At 40.2% G+C, this 18,475-nt stretch overlaps 1 protein-coding gene across 9 annotated transcripts; it reads right to left on the bottom strand.

Moving 5' to 3' along the window:
• Positions 1–1,660: 1,660 nt before the first annotated feature.
• On the bottom strand, positions 1,661–18,467 carry LOC118276140 (SR-related and CTD-associated factor 4). Of its 9 annotated transcripts, none has more exons than XM_050707413.1 (23): positions 18,284–18,464; positions 17,920–18,210; positions 17,410–17,551; positions 17,009–17,109; positions 15,589–15,785; positions 15,248–15,329; positions 14,831–14,896; positions 14,139–14,257; positions 13,667–13,789; positions 13,416–13,534; positions 12,251–12,459; positions 11,704–11,895; positions 11,083–11,294; positions 10,662–10,753; positions 10,256–10,342; positions 9,780–9,886; positions 9,271–9,387; positions 8,382–8,665; positions 8,020–8,136; positions 7,399–7,634; positions 6,871–6,933; positions 5,596–5,634; positions 1,661–5,511 (listed from the first exon to the last, which is right to left on the bottom strand). In XM_050707413.1, exons 1-23 carry the CDS (start codon positions 18,317–18,319, stop codon positions 3,974–3,976), a joined length of 4,569 nt encoding a protein of 1,522 aa, XP_050563370.1. In that variant the 5' UTR covers positions 18,320–18,464; the 3' UTR covers positions 1,661–3,973. The 9 variants fall into 9 exon arrangements, with proteins under 9 accessions (XP_050563370.1, XP_050563369.1, XP_050563368.1 ...); XM_050707412.1 differs by having other exon boundaries at positions 10,256–10,354; XM_050707411.1 differs by having other exon boundaries at positions 10,256–10,360.
• Between the last annotated feature and the right edge of the window lie 8 nt (positions 18,468–18,475).

Below are 18,475 nucleotides of genomic sequence, written 5' to 3' on the forward strand. Positions count from 1 at the left end.
TAGATTTATAAATCTATCAATAATTTTCAATATAATTTTGTTTTGAATAAGAAAATAATTATTGCAAAATGCACAAAATAAGCGGGAAATTCAAATTAGTTGAAACGCATTGCTATTGGTCAGAGTAGTTTGTGACGTCAAAGTCTATAATAACAAATATCAACAAGTGCTATTGTTGAATGCTTGCAACGAAATTCAGTTTTTTTGTGATTTTGAGTTGATATTGAAGTGATATTGTTTCGTAAAAGAGTGGCAGGAAAGTCACAGGAAATGACTGATATTGGTTACGTCAAGGCACAATCGGACAATCTTCCAAAAATTTATGTGTTTATGATGACCGCGTATTTCACATCAAATTCGGATTTTACGTCTACTGAAATAAAAGGAGTGAAAGCAGCAAGGTAATTACACAATAAATATTATATTTATTTGGTTTTCGACGCCTTCTTTGGATAATTTTTACCTATAAGTAAATAGAAATAGCCTGGAAATAACATAACCTTAAAATGCGAATGGGAAAACATTTTAAGGTTATTTATTGTATTGTGTGAAAAACATATTATCTGAAGCATATTATATGATCTTCACAACAATATAAACAAGTTGATGGAGATATCATGTCCCTTTTCATGATTTTGCACCACTTTCTCCTTACGTCCTCACCTCTCGGGACAAGAAAAAATACTTTATTTGGTGCATTTCTATTTGTATTTTTACACTTGGGCACGATACAATATTTAAAAGTCTGTTTACTATCCTGTTGCATTATGTAATTGAAGTGAATTCACGTAAAACACGAAATATATACAAATTATGACCCAAAACACTTTGCAGTTTCAACTGTTATTATAGACTTTGACGTCACGCGAGCGCGCCAAAATGACGGTCGTTTAAAATGCTGTTACGAATCTATTATTTTAAAACTGCTTTTTTTACCCGAATTCCTTTTTTTTTGGTGTTGGTTTTTTTAACATTTATATAATGATGTAAATTACCATTTAAAAACATTTAAAAAATACATGCATATACCCTATTTAGACAAATAATAGTGGTGTACCTACAACCACTTTTGATACTGGGCACTGATAATGAGGATACTGGAGTTTACTTTTAAATATATTCCTCAAAGTTTTTAAGTTTTTAGCCAAGGGCGTAGCTAGCGCCGTATCAATTAAGCTGGGATTTTTATTAAAAATCCAATAAAAGAAAAGGGCTCCAAACGAATTATTAAACTGCTGTAGCTGTAGCTACAACAGTGAGCTGAGCTGTAGCTCTATATAGTTTAAACTATTTACCTCCCCACCCCTTATAAAACTATATAGAGTAGCCTGTCTAAAACGTTTATCTTTATGAAACCAGGCCTATGCATGTAATGGCAATTTAGTTTCAAGGAAGGGTCAATAAAAGAGGAATGAGGATTAGTATATTAATTGGATCGATTTTCTTTATAATCAATGCAGACACGTCGAGTAGGTGGTCCCGTCGGCTGAATTTGTTATGCTGAAGGCTCGTTTAAGCTGTAGCTGAAACGTGAACAAAAACAACGCACAAACTAGTCAATGTGTGCAAAAGGGAGCCCGCACGTCGACAGAGGGACCCACGGTGACATGCTGCACTAGAATACTAACGAGTTCCGGTATCTAATCAAACATGGCTCCAATGAATTTTCAAAATTTTTATTCAAGCAAATATGACAAACATTGAAGCATGCATTGAAAATATAATGTTTATCTACACAGCTAAAACATTACCTAACATTGAAGAGTTTAAAATGAATGGAGTAGGTAAATCTCAATGATATAATAAGACTCACATTATAATTTTATAAAAATATGTTACATATAAACATCGATGCTACGAAGCGTAACATAGCACTTATTGCGCTGTATTCCTCAAAGTAAAATATACTTATTGCCAGCCTACAGTAAACCTAAATCCATAAACAATTTAACTACAGATATAGTGCCTATATAAATTTATAAAACATTTATGTTTATATCTATAAAATAGATTTAAATAGTCGTTACTTTAAAATCCGTTCCCTACCGCCACCAAATTACCTAAGACAAATACAAGGTGTCTCAAAAGTAAGTTCACATTTGCTTATTTTATTACGCGAAAGCAACTATTCTGAGGGGCGCGGGGGGTATGTCAGTCGGTAGTCTGGCTCTTGGGAATTTAGTCGCTATGGAGCGTTTCTCTGGTGCGGACCGAGGGTTGTTCATACGTGAGTTTTACAAAAACGGTAATTCGGCGACTGTAGCGCGTAGAAAATTCTGCAGTATTCGACATATTCGTCACTTAAATGATGCGCCTAGCACTCGACTCATTGCAAAATGGGTTAAGAAGTTTGAAGAGACTGGGTCAACTCTGGAGAAACCAAAATCTGGGCGGCCAAGAACATCAAGAACAGCCGAAAACGTGGACAGTGTTACAGCCGAATTATCGGCCCTTTTTTGAAGATGGAAGGGGACGCATACTCACAGTGAATTCAGAGCGTTATGTGGAGATGTTAGACGAGTTTTTTGTACCACAACTGCAAAACTTTCCTGGTTACAACCAAAGAACATGGTTCCAGCAGGATGGAGCAACTTCACACGCGTCCAACAGATCTCTGCCTCGAGTTCGAGAATTTTTTCCGAACAAATTAATCTCCAGGCGAGGTGACATAAATAGACCTCCACGGAGTCCCGATTTAACGCCTATGGATTTTTTCCTGTGGGGTTATGTCAAATCAAAAGTTTACGCTAATAAACCGACTTCCCTGGCACAATTAAAAGAAAATATCCGTCATGAAATGGCAGCCATCACGGAGACTACCTGCCGAGCTGTCATAGGCAATTTTAGTGCCCGACTAAATGAATGCCGAGAGCGAAACGGTTTCCATTAGGACGATGTTATTTTTAAAAAATAAATTCCCAAACAGTGTACTTCAATATACAATAAAATATTTTTCAATAAAGCTAAGACTTTTCTTTTAAAAAAAGATTTAAATGTGAACTTTCTTTTGAGACACCTTGTAGAATTGTTTAAAGGTGCGAAATAGTACTAACAAGTTTGGTGGAAATGTTGAGTAATATTAGATAGCAACGTATCTTGCTAATAAAAAAATAAGTATACACATACAATTCGAGTAATCGAAGTTAGTAACGTAAAAATAAAAAAGAACTTAACAAACAGTCGTCAGGTCGACGTAACACAATATCTAAACACATGAGTCCATAGTTCAGACAGTCGCCGTATCTTCCGTTCTTGTAGCCGCTACGCTTCCAGTATATCCGTGGCTGATTCGGGTGACGCGGCCGCCGCACAGGTATTTTGCACACATTGCTAGCGATATAATATGTCGAAATGGTAATCATATGTATTAGATAAATTAAAACGATTGGACTACTTCATTACTTTACACTAGATTAATGTACTATAACTTTCGATCCCATTTCGACATTATGCAATAATAAAATAATGACGCCCGCCGAGTACAATTGTGCATGTCTCTCAAGTTATTACTGTTGCAACATGTAGTGTCTGGTCATTTAATTGAATACAACGATTAAGATGGAAGTGAAATCGTCCAGAGAGTATTATAAAGGACAAGTCGCGGACATGTTGCAACGTCGCAGTAGTGTGTGCAATAGCGTGCAATTGTTCTAGACGCGCGTACAATGTGTATCATTAGCAACCGTACCTGGCCCGGGTCACTCGACTTGAGTGCCCAGGCGCGTTCCTCTTCTACGCCTCGCGTGCCGTCGATCAAAACAAAACACCACTTTTGGTAACCAATAAGGCACTCGTATATTTCAACTTTTTGTTTCGAGTATAAAAAAAATATCTTTGGCGTTATAACGGTTTCGGCGGTCGGCAGAGCGATAGCTACGCTGCGGCAGGTAGCGGCGGTCGCTCGGGGCCCGCGGCGTCACCCGAATCATTTCCACTGGAAATATCCCACGTTCAGCTTCCATCGGCGCCGCTGTCAAGCGGCTCCTTCCTTACTCTCACTCTGTGGCTCCGATACGTCGGCCTCCTGCGAACTCTCACTCTGTTCCAATTCAGGACTAAACATATCGACAGGTTTCGTCGCATCCATGCTAGATTCTTCAAAATCTTTTTCAGCTACAGGAGGCGGCGACGGATCTCGCTCTCGTTCGTACTCAGTGGCGGCGGGAGCTGAGAAGTTGGTGTCGACAGTTTCATCCGCGTCGTACAAAGTGTTCGCACACTGCTCCTGTGCTCGCTCTTCCGCCGGCGGAGGTGACGGTTCTGGGGGGGACCGCTCCGGTACACTACACTCTGGGGGCGAGCGCTCGGGCATAGAGTCTGAAGGGGGCGAGGGAGGGGGGAGCGAGTGCGAGGGGGGCGAAGGCTCGGGGAGCGAGTGCTCTTGCGGCGAGGGCTCTGGGAGCGAGTGTTCTACAGGCGAGGGCTCCGGTGGCGAGCGCTCCATCTTGTCGTCGAGCCCGCCGGGACTGGGCTCCACGGAGCGCTCCGTCAGGCCGGGAGTTTCATTACTATCCATGCTGTCTTCAGGAGGCTGGAAGCCTTTCTCAGATTCAGTTTCGTGTGAAGGAATGCTGTCGCTGACCTCAGTTTGTACAGTTTGTTCATCTTGACTAGTAGTGTCGGTGGCCTCGCTGGGCTCGGCACTGGCGGCGACGTCGCCGGCAGCCTGAATAGTGGCTGTCTCAGCCTCCTGCGGCTTTTCGCTCTCCCCGTTGCCCGTAGTTTCAGCTTCCTCAGCCGCGCCCCATCTAGACTTCCTATCCCTGTCTCGTCTAGAACTATTCCTATCGTTTTTATCACTTCGTTCATCCCGCGGTGGCCTCGATTTACTCTGGCTACCTTCACGTCTGTCGTCTCCGCGGCGTGCATCAGCAGGCTTGTTTGGTTGACTTTCGTCAGCACGACGTGAGTCGTTACTTCTGTTCTGGTTGTCGTCACCGCGTCGTTGGTCGTTAGGTCTACCTTGGTCGTCAAAGTTTCTCCTCCTGTCTCCTCGGTCTGGTCTGTTATATCTGTCCTCGTGGTCCCTAGGTCTCCTATCCCTGCGCCTGTCGTCCCAGTCGGGGCGTCGGTCGCCCCAGTCTCTATCGCGGTCTCTGTCTCCGCTCCAGCCTCGGTCGCCGTACTGATCGCGATCATCGAAGCGTCCTCGGGGACGGTCGAAGAACTCCGGGGGTCCGTCGAACCGCGGCGGGCCGTCGAAGGGTGGTCGGTCACCTTCGAAGGGAGGATCGAATGGCCGAGCTCCGTCGAAAGGCGGGCGCGGCCCGTCGAATGGTGGGCGCGGCCCGTCAAACGGTGGCCGTGGTCCGTCGAAAGGCGGTCGGTTCATTCCATCGAACGGCATCCGACCGAACGGAGGCCTCTCGAACCGTGGGCCGCCTTCGAACATGGGCGGGCCGCCGTCGAAGGGAGGCCGCGGCCCGTCGAATGGTGGCCGGTTGAAGGGGGGACCCATGCCGTTGAAGCGGGGGCCGAAGGGGCCCGGGCCGGGGCCGTCCATCCAGGGACCTGAAAGTAGTGACATACAACGTTAGGTATGACTGCAACATGCTGTGTGAGCTTACATAATGAGGTAACCTTGTCCAGCCATACCTGCCATCGGGGGCCTAGGCGGTCCTCTCATTCTCAATTCTGTAAATGGAAATACGCCTTTAATCGACCAAATTTTGTTTCGAAACATCTCAATTAAAATTTTGCATTAATTAGTTATTTATGGCAATCTAGAAGGAACCTGATACCAGAAACAGAATGTTTACTTTATACTAAAGAATTAAATTATAGAAAAATGAGGGACCCCACATACAGACAGTAGATAGAAGATTAGTAATTAAAAAAAAAATGCGTGAAGAATTACGAAGGAAAATTAAGTGCAGTGACGGTATGAAGTAGGAAGAAACAACATAAAATAAAGATGACTGTTCGTTATATTCTAAGGTAGGTGGTAAATGTAATCTAGTGGAAGTCTTTATCGAAACGAGAACGCGTTTGGCGCTCTGGTTGGCGGGCTTGAATAAACCAACCAATCACAGCGCTGAATTCGCTCTCGTTTCGATTACTTTAAACGTAAAGCAAACTCGTAATAAGTGCATTGGCTTTCAAAGTGCAAGTTAAAATGGAAAAGATATAATTTCAGAAATAAAGCAGAAAACACTAAAACTAAAATAGATACATAAAGAAGTCATCAACTAAACAAGATTTAGAAAAGCGATAAAGCCACACATAATACACACAGCTTTATATTGATCCATGAAATGCCTACTAATCTTTAGAATGCCTTTCCACCAGAGATGTGCTATGCTACGTTGATGTGGATGCGTTTGGCTTCCACCAATCATATTCATTGGTACACATAACTTAGCACTGGTGGAAACGGACTCAGCTAAGCTATGTATACTTGCTATGGATGGCTTCCCTACTATCGATACTATACTCGAGCTATGGTTCTACCTCATTTTTGAGTTTCCTGATAAAATTTCTTAATAAACAGTTCGTAGATTATGGTTTTGAAGCCGTATGTATAATGCGAATAGAGTATAAGCATGAAGCAAGTACAAAAAGGAGATGTCATAATGTGATTGTGCACTGTGACAAAACAAATGGGCCCTGCCCAATGATATTACAAGTAAAAAGCTAGACCTTTTTTTATATGTTATTAGCATTTAGAACGTGGAACATTAAAATGTGGACAATTGGCAACATGTTTGTAGTATGGGAATGCATGTTGGAAAATAGAGATAGAGCGGGAATTGTAACGTCTCGCACTCCTCGCAAAGTGTCACGCATTATGTTAATGGAATTAAGTTATGACATCTCCTGTTTGTATTAGCTTCATGGGTTGCAAGCGAAGCAGTAAGCAGTGAGACTGACCGGCGCGGTAGTGCGCGGCGACGTGCGGCAGTCGGCCCGCGCCCGGCGCCCACTCCGCCTCCGCTGCATACATACTGAGTTACCCCACTTGCACATTGCATAGCTCTATCCTAACTTTAACTTAAATATCCTGCTATCTCTGTCATTTTACAAACAATTTCAAGCGACAAAATTATTCTTGATTGTCTTAAAATATGAGTATTTGAAAATGTTCTTGTTGTTTCTGTTTTTGATGCCATGCCTGATGGCTGGATATCACAAGACTAACAACAAAATAAGCACAACATCTTTCAGATGCTGATTGGCTATAAAATATCGCGACTACCGAATTATTTATTCAATGAAATGTGTTGAAGCTTAGTTCAACAACACGAAGCAACCTAATCTAAATACATATGTGTAAAAACAAAAACATCTTTCAAGTTTTATAAGTCTTACATCCGCTAAAGCAAGCACAACATCATTTTGAAAAAGAAACTGGGAAATATCTCACTATCTCTTCAAAAATACAATAGGTATGTAACTAACCGGTATCCATGGGCGGCGGGGGTCCGTCATGCCTGGCAGGCAATCTGTCGATGAGTGGCGGGCGGTCGTTCCTCTGGTCGGTGGCGTCGTCCCTCTGGTCGGGGAAGTCGTCCCGCTTGTCGTCTCTCGTCGGCTTCCCATTGGCCATCTCCCACAGTCTCTCTTGTAGACTCTTTTCGGGATTATCGTTGTTTGCCGGCGCTCTAGGTGATTTCTCTCGACTGCCCGTACGATCTCTGTGGGAGTTGATTTTGTATTAATATTATGGAACATTTCAATTGTTTCAATTAAATAATAATATAATTAAACTAATATAATTTTAATGAATTTTGGTAATGGTGAAAAGTCGGTGTACATTGTATAGCGGCATTAGGTGCCGTGATGTGCATGTGTACCTCTGCTTACCCCTTCGAGGATAAAAGGCGTGACGTTGTGTGTGTGTGAGTGAATTTTGGTAGTTTGATTCTTAGGTTTCTTGGGACAATAACAATTAGTCTGAAGTAGTATAGTAGTCAATGGTTGGAAACAGATAGCTTATGTTCAGCAACAGCTGTGATGGCTAACATAAAGATCGATAGAATAATATTTATCCAGCATGCAAAAGTAAACCTTAATTCTCACCTATTATTATCTCTCGAAGAGAACCTGTCTCCCCTTTCGCGATCTCTATCTCTGTCTCTGTCTCTCCTCTCCCGACCTCGGTCTCTATCGCGATCCCGACGATCATCACGGCCGTCACTGTGAAAATTCAATGATTATTAAAATGTATGTTTTTCCGAAACAACTTTAAGGTCTAAGTTTAGGGTTTAAAATTGATTGATATAAAACATACTTGTATTAATTGATCACAAAACGTGAAAGGCAAAGTGGAAAGAGGTAAAAGTACTTTAAAATTGGGATTAAAATTTTCGAATGTATATTCAGATTTTTCAAATAAAATGCTTATTACAATGTAAAAATAATATAAATAAACCAAAACTCACCGATCTCTCTCCCGTCCTCGATCCCGCTCACCTCGATCTCTTCGATCACCACCCCTTTCCCCTCGATCCCCTCTTTCTCTCCGATCCCGATCCCTCTCCCCCCTCCTGTCTCTATCTCTGTCGCCGCCCCTTCTATCCCTGTCTCTGTCCTTCCTGTCGTCATCCATCTTGTCGTCAGGAGGTGGCTGTGAGACGTTGAATGGAGGTGGCTCCGACATGTTGAAGCCTGGAGGAGGCTCTGCTGAGTTGAAGTTTGGCGGAGGTTTTGATAGCAGGGCTTGAATCTGTTTTGAAGAAGAGTTTGTTAGGTTAGTGTTTATTTGGAGTTTTTGGAGGAGAAGTTTTGTAATTCAACCATTTTTTTTGTTAAATAAACGTTGCCCCACATTAGGATTTTCTCCTGTGTCGTGGGTGCGTTTACAAACATACAATTTCACATGCACATGACACCCAGACCCGAAACAACAATCTGTGGATCACACAAAGAGTTGTTCCGTGCGGGAATCGAACCCGCGACACGTTGTACGGCAGCCAGTTGCCCAGCCACCGCGCCAACCGTGCAGTCAAGATAAAATATAGATTAATGATGATTATGTACCAGATGAGACATTAATAGACTAAAATTATGTATAGTGTATGACTAAATGTAAACAACTGATGCTTTACCAACCATCAAAATGAGAGGAGGGTAACCAACACTGACTTACTTTAGACAGACTAAAGACACTGCTTAAGACACTGACTGCATCGTAATTTCATACGATACAGTCAGTGTTATTCGACAACATATATTTCGTTTTCAACAATAACGATGGAGTGGAGATACTTTGGATGGACAGACTGAGAGACTATTACTAAAATAACATTGAGCATGAGCTGGTATATGTACCTGGTCGGGCAGTAGCGCGGGCGGTGGCGCGGAGGTGTCGGTGGTGTCGTGGTCCTCTGCCGCGGGCTCCTCGGGGTCCAGGTCCATGGCGTCGTCGCTGCCCGCCGCCGAGCCGCGCTGCGGGAGATATGGTATTGTTAAAATTGGTATAGCAAATACTATCAATTTACACTTCAATGCCATGAAAGTATTAAGACACAGATCAAGTTTTTGTCTACAGCAGATAAAAATGTAAGACATATTCAGTAGGGAATCATCATCATCATCAGCCGAGAGACGTCGACTGCTGGACAAATCCCCTTAGTTCTCCACGTCGAAGGACAAAATAGGAGTAAATACAACTAATTTCATTGTGTGCTCTCGGTCACTTGTTTGTCGTGGCAGAATAAACGGTTTATCTTTCTGTCAACTATAGAAAATCACCGAAATACTGAAGTTGGTGTGTCCTATGGACACGGCTTTAGATGTCGGATCGAAATAAATGAAAATAAGAAAAGTAGGCTACTTACGTTGGGCGGCGCGGTGCTAGTGTCGTGTAGCGCAGGATGTAACAAGGGTACGCCGGGTAGTAGCCCGCCTACTCCCAGCAAACTGCTCAGGAACCCGCCCACCATACCTGCGGGGGATTGGGTTCAAGTATACATTCCACGGACACTACGTTAAACTGTTTAAATATCGTACTAATCTCTTCGCTTGGCAAGGCCAGTAGTTGGTAATTGTAAGTTACTGCTCGTCCTTTGGTGGCTGATCGCAGTTTTAAGATATACATGGTTCCATTAAATTATTGGTTTGGCCATGTTTCATTTTTCTGAACATAATTCGTTCTAATCAGCGAATATGAAATAGTCACACGGAAGACACAAGTAAACTAGTGAATGTAAATAAGGCCCACCCAAATAGTATTATTTGGGTAGGCATACTCAACTATTAGCTCCTTAAAACACAAAAAAGTGTACTTCGTAATATAGTAAGTAAAAAAATTTACCGGTCTGTGCGAGTGACTGCGGCGGCACTCCAGGCGGGAAGCGAAGCAGCGGAGCCCCGGGCGCCAGGCCCGCCTCGTTCTGCAGCCCTACAACATACCCTGCCGCTAAGAATATAACTATTAATTTATCTACCTTCCAACACGAATGTGTGCATTTTTTCATCAATTTCCATTTATTTAGTGGCTCAAAATGCGACCGTTGAACAAAATATGAACCTTTCGAGATTTTCGATTATGAAATTCTTAATTTTGAACAAGTTTCTTATATGGGGCTGATAACTGGCAAAATATGAAAAGGATTCATGCATTTCTCTGATTAACAGATACAATGCGGCTGATAAAATCGCTTAGCAGTATGACAAATTATGTGAGTATTTGAAATTAAAGTTGTAGAAGTAATATTTACCAGGTACTCCACTGGGCATGTTGGGTAGTGTGGGTGGTCGGATACCTGGAGGGATACCTGGGGCTAGACCTGGTGGCATTCCTGCTGTCATTCTGGAATATAGAACATAGATTTTTAATTAGTTGTTTTATGAAAAATGAATAAGTAACAATATTTTCTTTTTTATGATTAAAATGTTGAATTGGGCTGTGACATTAAAGATGGTTTATGATACATTAGTGGTCGTGCATATCAACCCTGAGTTAACATTTTTAGGGAAATTGTTTTATGATTTTTTCTGACATTCATTTATGTTGGAGACGGATTTAACTAATTATCGATTTTACAAATCTTGGATGTTTGAATTAGAATTATAGATGGCATAACTAACACTATTTACAACATAGTTTTGTATAACAATAGATTAAAAACAATCACTCACCCTGGAGGAGGCATCCTAGGTATACTAATAGCCGGATTAGCCCCCGGAGGTAGGTTGGGGGGCAGGCTGAGTGTAGGGGGCATACTGACGGGGGGCATGGACACCGGCGGCAGGCTGCCCGGCAGTGTGCCCAGCGTGCCCAGGGCCAGGCCCGGCGCCGCGCCCGGCATGCCCAGCATCGACATGTTGTCCATCATTGTCTTCGGGAGGATCTGTAATCGTAAGTAATCTAGTTAATACAGATTGAAAGAAAGCATAGTCAAAGTCACAATATCTTCAACTTACTAAAGGAGTATTTTCTTTAACTGTCTCATTGGTCGACTGGTTGTAGGTGCGACTGTTGTACAAGGGGTCTCGGGTTTAATTCCCGGGTCGGGCATAGTACCAGTGTTTTTTTCGGGTTTTCAAAAAAATTCTCAATAAGTATATGGCAATTGGCTCATCCCCTATTACATGGGATTTATGACACAAATGGTGAAACGTGGATGCATATTGTATAATGGCATTACGTGCCGTAATGTGTACCTCTGCCTACCCCTTCGAGGATAAAAAGGCGTGACGTTGTGTGTGTGTTGTTCTAGGTAACGTTGCATAAATAATAGTAACAATAAGGACATGTACCCTGGGCGGCAGCCATGGCGGCAGCGTGTCCTCGTCGACGGCGCCGCCGTCCTCGAGCGCGTCCAGGGACAGCGCGCCCAGCGCCCAGCGGGCCTGCAGCGCGCCCCACGGCAGGTACGACACGCCCAGCTCCGCCTCCCAGTAGTCCTTCCACTCGCGACCCTTCACGCCCTTGCCCGGGGCCCACGCCACCTGGAAACAGCATTGACAATATTATCCAAACACTGACACTATGTTGAAAAAGGACTAAGTATAGTTTATTGTTTGACTTTATATCTTTGTTCTTATTAAATAAAAAATAGTAAATTATATTATATTATATTATTATATTATAAAAGTAGAATAATTTGAAGAAGGTTGTCAATTGAAACTGAATACAAAAAGCTTGTTCTATTAATAATTTTCTTATTGGCATGAATTTTTTATAACTTTTTGATGTAAATTGAAGGATCTATTGAAGGAATTTTTGATGACGAAATTCACACGTAAGTCGCATACGTTGATTGTAAATATTTCAAAGCCGATAAAAATAATTAATTAAGTTTACCGTAATCTCCTTAGAATGCAGTTTATGCCTGTTAAGCTTGGCGATAGCTTTGGCGGCGTCCCGTCGTCTCTCCATGACGACGAAGGCACAGCCTCGTGGAGCCACGACGTCGATGGCGGCCACTCCGCCGATAGCACCGAAGAGGTCTGATAGTTCCTCAGGCGTCGCCAGTTTTGATAGGTGGCCTACCCATAGCGTGGTGCTGCATACTGAAAGTGTAATAAATTATTGGTTATCTTCTTGGTTAAATACGTCATTGGTAGTATGGTTGATGGACAAGGAATCTTGGGATATATTGGGTGTCCCAACAAGAACGCAAGATTTAAATTTGGCGGCATTCGAAGTATCATTGTTTGACATTTGAACACGTGTTATTTTTTGTTAGTATAAGGTACGAGGTTAGTAAAAATGGAGCGCTACACGATTAAAAATGAGCAGGTCAAGCGCAAACAGTCAATCATGGTGTTCGGTATCGTAAAATGATAACCAGTCTTTTCATACCTCGAATTGAAAAAATGGATTTGGAAGGCATGTGGTTTCCACAAGATGGCGCCACATGTCATATAACCAGAGAAACAACTGAATTGCTGCATCAGTCATGTCCCGGTCGTGTTATTTCACGTTTTAGAGACCAGAATTGGCCGCCTAGATCATGTGATTTATCACCATTAGACTTTTTTCTTTGGGGTTTCTTAAAGTCGATGGTTTATGCGAATAAGCCGACGACGACTCAAGCTTTAAAAAGGAAATTGGACGCTGTATTAATGAAATACCGCAGCATTTATGCAAAACGGTCATTGAAAATTTCATTGAAAGATCGCGTATGTTTCAGCAAACCAGCGGCAGCCATCTGCCCGATGTATTGTTCCATAGATAACCTCATCCTCTCTACTTTACAATATTATAAAGCTTTCACGATTTTTTTAAAATATCTGCGTTTTATTTAAAATTTAAATCTTGCGTTCTTGTTGGGACACCCTTTATTTACAATTCAAACAAAGTATTATGTGGCGATTATTTTAGTGATAACCCGGATCAAGTGCATCCAAAATATGAATTAGTTATATCTCCAATCCCAAGCACACTCATTTACAAACAAAACTTCACACAAAGTCGAGAATGACAGAAGATACAAAGAGCTAATAAGACTTGACCTGAAACTTACCACTAAGATTTTCTTTCTTGATTGGTGGAAGTCCTTTCTTCTCTCGCTCCCTCTGTTTTTCTCTTTCTGCTTCCCGTTCCTTGTAGTTCTTTTCCTTATCTCTATCTCTGTCTTTATCTCTGAAAAAATAAATCACAATTCATCAGTTCATATGCATACGAAACATTTATTAAGAACAACATCACTAGGCCCTATAACTATAACATTTACATTAGTGTAAAAAATAGCTCACTAAAGAGATAAATTCTCACCTTTCTCTATCGCGGTCTCTGTCCCTCCGTCTCCTGGGCGACCTTGACCTCGACCGCGATGACCTGCGACGACGCCGCGGTGACTTCGATCTCGAACGATGTCGCCGAGATTTCGGTGATGGACTGTGGACATTGTTATTCATTTGTTAGAACGAATCATCAATGAGATTCTTGTGTTGTCTAGAATTGGTCTTTATTATGTATACAATAAGTTTAATTTTTCGGAAATCTATACATTCGAATTATTTAGTTACTTTTACATAAGATTAGAGAATAGGTATGATACATATTATAAATGAAATGAATATATCAAAAGTATCGTAAAAAACAATACATTTGACAAAGAAAAATCCTAATAGGAACAAATAGGATTTCTAGCATTTGCTAATGAGAAAAACATTACGTTAAGTTAAGCATGTAACCATTAAAAACTAGTATTTACTGCAAAAAAAAACGACAATTAAATAATTACCTAGAATCATTAGCGTCAGGAATTTCAATGACTTGTGGTCCGGTCTCTACAAACTCAATGTCAGACTCAACCATATCATCCTTCGGGTCATTCTGCTTCTGGGAATCTGACTGTGATCCCTGGAAAGAAAAACATGGAATTAATATTGTATTAAGCTCTTTCAGTAATGTAGGATAAGTTTGAGAGCAAAACGATTATGTAGTTTGGTAGGTAAGAAAATAATGATTAAGATACAGTACATAAACAGTGGCTACTGTACAAAATAAATCTTAATTTTCTTAACTTCATAATTATCAAATGTTTGTGGTGACTGTTGAAATAGATTTTAAATCTACAAAATCGCATTTATTGTCAGGATCCGAGGGCTTAGTAAGAGTTTTCTTTACGTTTAACAAGATCGGAAACGACAGCGCGTTCGGCGCTCTGATTGGTTGGTATATTCGTGCATTTGCTTTACGTTTAAAGTAATTGAATCGATAGCGCGTTCAGCGCTCTGATTGATCGACATAGCGCCGAAGCGCTCTCGTTTCGTGTTCGTTCAATGTAAAGCAACCATGTAATAAAAGTACAAGACGATACGATATCGTGGGTGATCAGACTTCAACTGCATAGCAAAGGCATTCTAATGCAGATAACAATCTAAACAGGCGATGAACGGGGAAAGCAATGTATCCCTTAAAAAATAATCTTACCATAAATGGCAGGCCTTGATTTTGAGATTGTTGCATTTGAAGATCAGACATCATAGGCATCAGATTCTAAAACAATCAAACGAGTTGACTGTTAGTTCTTAAACATTATTTTTGGGGCCCTTTCCCAATTAATTAATTAAATTGTTATTTCCTTCTAGTATCTGTTGGCTATGAGCATTTGTCTTTAGTACTCAGTATGGGGTATGTTTATCGAGAAAAGCGATTTGATAGTTGACATGATGTGAAAATTAACGTGTCAACGTTAATTGTGACGTGAAAATGTTAGTCACGTCCGTGGCACTGTCCGCACCATTCCACGTTGATGACGTCATGACGTGGAGATGCGGACAGGCCCTATTGCGCAATGCTCATTTTCATGCAATTTGTTCATGCAATGGTTTCTAAAGTACTACTTACAGGTATCTGCATTCCGGTCATCATCTGCATTTGAGCTTGCAAACTCTGCAGCTGCCTCATGATTTCAGGATTTGTTAAGATACTGAAAAGAGATAAAGATTATGTTAGTATTTATTTTGGCATAGCATTTTATGTAATTTGGAGTCAACAGAACTTCAGGATTTTTTTGTCAGTGTGATCACATTACCTAGTAAGAGGTCTTGGGTCTGATTCTGGACAATAACTGGCCAAAAGCGCATGTTAATTTAAAGGTGCATATTTGGCCATCCCTTCCAGACTGTCGGTCCTTAGAAAACTAATCACTTGTTCAAATTGTACATTTGAAAACAGTGAGTATTTACCTGCCCAAAGCATCAGCGGGGTTTTGTTGCGCATGAGTAGTAGAATGCGTGGCGTGCGTGGAGTGCGAGGTGTGCGTGGAGTGCGAGGAGTGCTGCGGCGCGGGCTCCGGCGCCGCGTCGTCCTCGCTCTCGTACTCGAAGTCATTCAACAACTTCCTGTTGAACTTCGCCGGCTGGCCTGAAGGTTGGTCCTGGAACTGATAGGATAGAATATTATAGATATGTAACAAATTGTTGTTCTCAGTCTAGGTGTTACGTCTATGACACTTATAGGCGCACCCACGGCATAGGAGAAATCTCAGTGTAGGGAAATGTCATCGCTACGCCTTTTATCCCCATACCTACCCCGTAGAGATGCATGTTATGGCATGTAATACCACTGTAGAATGTACACTTAATTTTTACCATTTATATTATGAGTTACATGTATTAAGGGGTGAGCCTATTGCCTTATACTGTGCACATTTCCAGGCTCCATGCTACTACTGAGAAATTATCAAAAAACTGAAAAAAGCTTGGTAATACTTTGTATGTAAATTAGAAAAAATAAAACATCACACCTGAAGAAATTTTAAGTTATCTAATTGGTACCTAATTGGAGTTGGCATTTCCTATTAGATTTTTAATAAACTCATTGTTAGTGCCACATTTATAGTTAGATTCATTTAGTTTTAAAACATTGTAGTGTGTTTATACTTTATACATTGTAGTCAGCTATAAGTTGCTACTATAAGCATGCAAGCAGATATTTCCATTTATTATCACCTTACATTGTAAAGCATGTAACACCCTTTGTACTAGGAAACAGTCTTTCATTGTTTTTACTATATTTACCACACAATGATTAACAACTAATGTTTAATTAGAATCAATTACATGCCTAATTTAATTCATTAAGTTCCAAAAAACCTCTTAATTTTGTACTTGCAAATGTCACTCATTTATAAATTAGCAATTATTATTACATTAGTGGTTGATAATACCATTATCAGGCAATCAGGTATTAAATAATTTTCCCCAATGAACCAATTATAAGCAGATAAAAAAATCCTAAAGATAAGAAAGTAAACATCACTTTTAATCAAGTCATATCTTTTTTTTATATTTGTAATGTTGTAGAATAATGAAACAGGTTGGGTGTTATGTTCAACCTCTTTTTATGATAGTAAAGTTCAAAGAGGTCAATGAGTGATAAGCTTGATTTATCAAGAGCTATAGAGAATGCTAATTGACAGATTGATTTTTTTATAACTGTAAAAATGTGGCATTGCTAATAAAATCATCTGAGAATGTTTGCTCTGATTTGTATGAATATTATGATGCCAATGCCGATGGTTTTGATTTTTATATCATTATTTATTTATTTTGAAGTGTGTTATTTAAAAATGAACCTTATTCTTGATAAGGTAAGACATATTACCTGATCTCCCATAGGTGTGGAAGACTGTGGAGTATGGAGTGGTTGTGGCACAGGAGATATTTTGTTATCCGTTGCATTGTGACTTATGTTCAGACTGCTCCCTGAAATTTTACAATATAAACTTTATTCACTAATCCATAAAGTCTATAATAATTGGCAAAACAATAAAGTATTTTAAGACAACTATGCATAGTTAATGTAACAATCAACAAGTTTCATTAAGATCTGTTTTTTGAGATTAATTCTATTGCATTTATGGCAAAAACTTGATCCAGAGATTCTTGGATTAAGATGGTTATTAAATCCAGTCAATATTTGTATTATCTCCATGTAAGAATGGGTTTATATCTGTAGAATGAGATTTTCATGAATTTTAAGTAAGTAAAGAATGATGATATTACCATTAGCAGTGTTGTTTTGCTGTTGTTGTATCTCTTGGTGCAATGGATGATTAGGGTCAGCCATATCAAGAAGAGGTTGTATAACTTGTGGACTGAACACATTGTTCTTTTGCCATAAATTAAGTACTCTGATGATATTGCGCTGAAAAACAACATTATAATTTTATTAAAGGATTGTTATTGTTATAACAGTGATATCATATTAGAAATTATTTTATAAATTATTTAAAGACAAGTTTTAGTAAGAACATGATATAAGTTGTATATTCAAGTTACATTGTTTTGTTTGACAATACAAGCTATCAATCATATTAGTATGATTTGCAATTTTAACTGTTATCTTTAAATAAATAGGTAGATCTTGTTCTAGGGAGAACCTCCCCGAAATAGTAAATAAACATAATTTATAATTAGGTTGAATAGTAAATCCATTTTCATTAACAATTTGCTCGATACATAGATAAGAGAGGAGCGAATTATAACCTAAAACATTCATTTTATGTAACTAACCTTATCCTCAGGAGGACATCTGAAGAGGTTTGCGAAGGTTTGTTGCATGTTCTTAGCAAACCGCGGCGCGAACACATCCTTATCCTGCCCGAACTGATGCCGGGACTGTCTCACTATTGAATCTATCACGTAAAGCCCAGGCACTTTATACTCTGGTTTGCATTTCTGAATGAACTTTTCAACACTGTGCACTACATGTTTATAGAACTTTATGGCCTTTATAGCACCTCTTGTGATAGCACTCATCTTCGCCTTTGATATAGGCGGCTTGTTGTCGTACAACGCGGATAACTGTAAGAAAAATTTTGTTAATAAAATGCCACGGAACATTTTGCATTATACGAAAACCAAGTAATAAGTATACCTCCGCGTTGAACGATTTAACTTCCGGCATTTCCATTTTGGCTTATTTGCTTCTTTCACTATTACATTAATTACACTACATCACCAATAAAACTTATTATTGAAATGAAATTCATTTTGAGAGTCGAATCAACATGCTCAAAATTACAAAATGGCGTGCGCAGAATATCGTTGTCTATGGAAAAGTGGCATG

The sequence above is a fragment of the Spodoptera frugiperda genome, chromosome 31, assembly GCF_023101765.2.
Source record: "Spodoptera frugiperda isolate SF20-4 chromosome 31, AGI-APGP_CSIRO_Sfru_2.0, whole genome shotgun sequence".
Classification (NCBI taxonomy): Eukaryota; Metazoa; Arthropoda; class Insecta; order Lepidoptera; family Noctuidae; genus Spodoptera; species Spodoptera frugiperda.